Source organism: Lontra canadensis, unplaced genomic scaffold (assembly GCF_010015895.1).
Source record: "Lontra canadensis isolate GAN:19392208 unplaced genomic scaffold, GSC_riverotter_1.0 scaffold53, whole genome shotgun sequence".
Taxonomy (NCBI): domain Eukaryota; kingdom Metazoa; phylum Chordata; class Mammalia; order Carnivora; family Mustelidae; genus Lontra; species Lontra canadensis.
Genome location: NW_022631047.1, coordinates 6,339,475 through 6,345,474, shown reverse-complemented (window position 1 = coordinate 6,345,474; position 6,000 = coordinate 6,339,475). Strand labels below are relative to the sequence as shown.

The following is a 6,000-nucleotide window of genomic DNA, read 5'->3' as shown; positions in this document are numbered from 1 at the left end:
TTATGGCTCTATCTCAAGACTACAGAACAGGATTAGTAGGTGCATAAATAAATGTTTAATGAATATTTAAATTAAAAATCAACTTTGAAACACATCCTTAAGAGGATCTGCTTTACTCTGACATGCTTTCTTTTCTATCTTTAATTATACAATAACTAAAAAGTCTATCATATAGTCACCCACCCATAAAAATAGGGGGTTTTTATCAAAAGATTCAGAGTAAGAAATAAAAGACTAAATAAGGCCTTAAATAGCTTTATTGAAATCTGTATAAATAAACATGCACATTTCAAATGTAAACTCAAGTGAACTCAAGTGCAGACAAAATTTTAACCTCTGTCATGCAGGAGGTTAGTTTACATTAAAAAAAAAAAGAAGAAGAAGAAAAGCAAGAAAAGAAAGGAAAAGAAAAGAAAAGGAAAAAAAAACAAAAAACCCAAAGCAGCTTTTAAAATACCAGGATGAAAAACCAGCTTTAATATCAAGGTATAAAGCAAAGCCATGATCAACATACCTCATTTATCCTGGTCAAATGCATCTTTTTTTTTAAACTTTTAAATGCTAACATAAATAAATAATTTACCAAAATGTGCACTCACAGAGTGAACTTTTATTTACAATACACAATTTATAATCTATTGTATTTGATTAGTTCAAGTGAAGAACATTATACTTTTTGCTTTAATAACAGTGGGACACAAAGCAATTTCTCAGGTAGTCGATATGTGAAATGTGCCCCAGCATTTAGATTTTCTATTAAAGGCAGTATTGTATGCCAATCGACAATACATTCTTTCAACTAGATTAAAGGGAAAAAGCAGCAAATGAAAAATGTTTCAAATGTTCACACGTATTTTTGGCATCCTGGATCCTTGAATGTGGTGAACGTAAATCAAATTCAAGGTTTGTATGCTTTAAATACTATACAGGTTCTGACTCTAGAACATGCAATGCCAATTTTCTTATAACAAGTTACCTTCTGAGAAAAGCTGTAAGGCTATGGTGAATTCCATCAGGAACACACAAAGAAAGTTAACAGACCTACCTTTAAAGCCAATTGTCCATTAATGATTTAAAGGCCAGTATATGAAAAAAATTTCTCATCTAAGCTTGATGTAGTTATTACTATGGATACAGAATATTCTTAAGTCTGTCCTTCTATTACAATAATTGGAAGAGCTAAAAGTTGCCAAATTACCAAAAAATGGGGTAGAGAAAAACAGACAGCAAAAATTTTAATTTTGGAACACACCAGATTAAAGATGTGCATTTTAAAGCAAGTCAAAAAAATTTTGAGTATCTAAGGAACAGATCCGAATAGCAGTAAAAAATACTTACATTTAACTGAAAAATGATTTTAGATGGAGTGTGAAATCTAGAACCTGTTTCCACAGCAGCAGTAAGATGAACATAATATTCTGGATTTTTAGTGATATTACAAAAGAAAATAACTTTTCCAAGATTGTTTCTTATATCATGATTTGGTTTTTTAATAGGCCCATGTAGATTACCAGGGATAGATTTGAAAATTTGGTTTTCCAAGAATACTACTGCAGTATTTATGCCACATTGATACCGCAGCTAAATATTATAGTAATATATGTGGCAGCCTAATGCACATGAACTAGATTATCCAAAAACTAAGTTCAGCCATAGTTTTCTTGCAGTATTATTAGAGCAAAATAAATGACCAACATCCACAAATTTAACATTTGTCATCAATTAACTCACATCCAAAAAATTAAAGAAAACGTAATTCATCAAAACAGCAGCAAACTTAAAAGGGATTTATTTGTGATTTCCTATATATATTTAGCTTGTAATTACAAGACTGTAAATGTATTAAGAGACAATTTCTGTTAAAGTTTTCATTGTGTTTCACTTCAAGTACTGCACAAGTTAAAATCTGATAAAGGATTTACATTCGGTTATCTGAAACTCCCCATCTCAGACTTTTGTTTAATGTGGTGGGTAACTTCATCATTTCAATAGATACCACCAGCAGGAAAGTCTCTCTTTTATGGCTTCTAGGACTTTCATTAGTTAGTGTGCATACAGTTTTCATTTTCTATATCATTGTCATTATCATTGCTATCTTCATCACTTTCTAATGGGATGCCTGTGGCAGCTGAAGCACCTTTAGTTTCTCGGTCAAGAGGAAAAAAGCCAGTTCCACTGAAAGTGTCTTGTCTCTGGTAGAAAAGTACATATGCCGCTTTGGACTGTTGAAACAAATAAAGCATGTTAAAATCGTCATGATTCTCAAAGATCACATTAAGTATACTACGTATTTTTCAGCTGGTAATCCATTTTGGTCACAGGGCATAAATCAAACAGAAAAATCACACATGGTCAAAAGGAAGTTACTAAAATTGGTTTAAATATAAGATGACATCTATATATAAAGGAGGAATAGTCAACAGAATTAACATTTTTTTTTATTCTCTATTACATTGGTTGAACAGATAAGTAAATGCAACTATTTCATAGATTGACCTATTTACTCTAACATGAAACAATTCTATGCTTCTTCCCTCCCATCTCTAAGGAAAAGGTAAGCTTCTTTCTAACACTAATCACTAAGTTTGCTTTAGAGTCCAGCTTTTCCTACTGTTAAGGATATTGCTCCATTCATCATCACTACATATCTTTAGTAAGTTCTTTATCTACTGGACTTCTTGGCATAACAAATACTCAAGTCTTTTCCCATCCTAAATCCCTCTTCATTCTACTGCCTTCTTCTAGTTGCCAGGCTGGCAGATAAAGCTGTCGAATATTCATTTTTCACTCTCGTGCACACTTCTCAATTCAGTATGATCTGTTGCCTCAATCATTCTAACGAAATGCCTTTCACTAGAGGCAATAATCTACTATAGACAAATTAAATGGGTGCTTTTTAATGTCCTTTTAGTCAATCTCTCGGTAGCATTTAATGCTTTACTCCTCCTCTTTCCCGCATCAAATAATTTTCGGCATTTATGACACTATTTTTTCTTAGATCTTCTATCTCCATGGTTGTTTCTTTTTTTGTGTTCTCATTAAGTCCTAACCTTAAAAAAAAAAAAAAATCACGTTCTGTCCTCTGCCCACCACTCTTTCTCAATCTATATCTTCTCACAAGGTGACTTATTCAAACCTATGGCTTCAACTGCTACCTAAGACCAATAATGCAAATTTGTAACTTAAACTAGTTCTCACTTCTGAACTCTAGTCCTGTTAGTCCCACTTTCTAGTGGAAAATTCCGCAAAGCTATCATAAAAGTAGCTCAAATTTCAACAGCAAATATTCTTCCTATATTTCCTATCGTGGTAAATGCTGAAGTAATCTTCAACTTCTTCCTCTTTGCATTTCTATGTCTTTATTTATATCCAATCTTGATCAAGTTCTAATAATTCTATTAAGGAACTATCTTATAAATCTATTTCCGCCTGGTCTATACATTATATCACAACCTTAAATTTAGAAGCTTGTATTGCAGAAAGGACACCCTTCTTTTAGCTGGAGGCTGTAATGGTCTGTTTCTTTTCTCAGTGCCTTCCAAATTTAATACTGTTCTACTGCTTAATAATCACCCATGCTTCTCAGTCTTTAAGAAAAGCTCTAAACCCTGAAGAATATCATCCTTTTTGATCTAATTGCCAAGTTTAAGTTTAGCCTAATTTCTGCCCCATATTCCTAACAAGTATGTCCTTTCAATAATACCAAATTATTTGCTGTTTTCCTAAATGTCATGTTCTGTCATGCCTCCTTGCTTTTGTAGGTATTGTTTTTCTGCTTAGAACACCTTTATTTCTTTTGTTTAATTTACTTCCATTTGTAAAGTTGCAGACTCAGGTCAAATACCACTTTCTCATGCAATCTTCCCTGCACTGGTCTTATCTCTAAACCCTAAATCAATGGAGAGATGGCTGTCCTGTTTCCATGCAGTCAAGATGTTTAATAGTACTTATGATTTAACTGTTAATTTACTTCTCTATCATTTCTGGACTTCAAGCCTCTTCAAGTCAGAGATAGCTGTCTTTTAATCTTGTTTTGAATTGAGTCCTATATAAAGAAGGTACTCAAATACCTGCTGACTAAATGAAGTATCATCACTGTAGGTAATTTCAGGATGTTTTGGTTGGGAGATTTAGAGAGAAGAACACAACTGAAAAGTGATGGTTGAGACCTGAAATTAGGAGTCTAAATATAAACTGGAAATGTAATTAATTTAGGTACATACATATTTAAAAAATATTAGTGTTCAAGTCTCTTTGTTAGGGAGTTAAGTAACAGTACATAATATATATACACACATAGATAAAGATATAAGATATCTGTAGAGAAGCAACTCAGAATTATTTCATATCTGTTCATGTAACAATGGATTAAAACTATGTCAATAATAGGGCTCAGAAGTTTATTAATTTATTAAACTGGACAATATATGTTGAAGACTTAAGGCATTACAAACTAAAGAAAAAGCTAGTATCATCCTTAAAGAATGTAAAATTTAAACTGGGAAATATGAGTTCCATGCTCACAGGAACAAATAATACATTTCTCACTCTTTGTACTATTGTGATCAAATAGTAAAATTTTAGGAATACAAACTTTAATAGAAAAATAGACCCTTATTAAGCCAAGTCTTCACTTTCTTCTTAGAATAAACTTGTCATCCCCTCACCAATCAATATTTGTTAACAAAAATATGCTTTGCTGGGAAGCAAAACAAATGCCAATATTTTGGCTCCATCTGTGGCTGAAAAACTGATGCAAATATGAACAGATATTACTTCCTCATTTTTCTACTATTCAGAAAATAACCAAGTAACAGATACTCATGGCCAATTTAAAAAAATTTCTCTAATTTGTTTCATCCAACCATGTAATTTTGAGTTTAAATGTTTAAGTGTCACAAAGCATAAGACTTTACTTTAAAAATCATAGGTATGGTAATGGAAGGCCCTTAAAGGTTTTTCCTTTTCTATTTTAGTACTCTAAGTAGTCAATGTCCCCAAATGTCTGAACCTATTTTCCAAAGGAAAATTTTATTATTTTCATTAGAAAACTCCATTTTTCATGATGAAATTTATGCTTCTTTTAGTAGGCAAATTTGGAGACAAATTTCCACTTAGAGGACAACTTTATATTTCTTTAAATCAGAGAAAGTCTCTCTTAACTATTAGAAACTGCTAAAATACAGACTGTAGTGTTTCATGGGAGGTTTTAAAGTGGCTCTTGTGATTTTCAGGAAATAAAGACATACTTACCACAATCTGGTCTTCAGATGCAGTTGAGACACTACTGTCATCAAAGTAGTACCATTTTCCATCATCTTTATTTTTTGCGAAAGCAGTATCTAATGAAAAAATATAATCACTTCTGTGACTGAAATGATCTATGGTTTCCTGGGGGGAACCCGCAAAACTTTACAATCATCTATATAAGGAATACATATTAAAATTACATGACAATCATCTACACAAGACCTAAAGACCTATCTATTACACATTCAACTGATTCCATTGATTACAGGTTTTAATATATTCCCTACAATCTAAATGCCTAATTTTCAAAGACATTGAAATTTGTGACTTTTTCATCCCAAGGACACACAGAATAGATTTATTATTTTTCAGTTCACAGAATAATACTACTGACAATACATGGGAATTAATATTTATGTAGTGCTTATGGTAGACCAGCTCTAGTGCTATGTACTTCACATGTATTATCTCATAGAGAAGGTATTATTATTCCTCTAACTTTAGAAATGGGGAAAGTGAAACATTAAGAGAAGTTTAATATGTAACAGTAAAGCTGGTAAGTGGTTGAGTGAGCATTTAAACCCAGCATTTAAACCCAAGTTATTTAATCGTAACTTAAATTTTGTATGACAAATATTTTTTCAGTACCATCCTATTAACTTGTAGTAGTTTTTACACCAAAATCTTTTTTAGTCTTTAACAAAAATACGGAGCAAGAAAAAAATAAAAAGTAATTTATTTGTACAACTT

At 31.8% G+C, this 6,000-nt stretch overlaps 1 protein-coding gene across 5 annotated transcripts in view; it reads right to left on the bottom strand.

Moving 5' to 3' along the window:
* Positions 1–239: 239 nt before the first annotated feature.
* USP15 (ubiquitin specific peptidase 15) overlaps positions 240–6,000 on the bottom strand; it is a 118,031-nt gene continuing 112,270 nt past the window's right edge. For 3 of the 5 annotated variants that reach the window (XM_032874630.1, XM_032874632.1, XM_032874634.1), the window contains 3 exons: positions 5,254–5,342; positions 4,071–4,130; positions 240–2,222 (listed from right to left, as the gene is read on the bottom strand). In XM_032874630.1, coding sequence (XP_032730521.1) covers positions 2,040–2,222; positions 4,071–4,130; positions 5,254–5,342 — 332 coding nt within the window. In that variant the 3' untranslated portion in view covers positions 240–2,039. The remainder of the gene's footprint in view (positions 2,223–4,070; positions 4,131–5,253; positions 5,343–6,000) is intronic. The other 2 variants (XM_032874631.1, XM_032874633.1) reach the window with 1 other exon arrangement.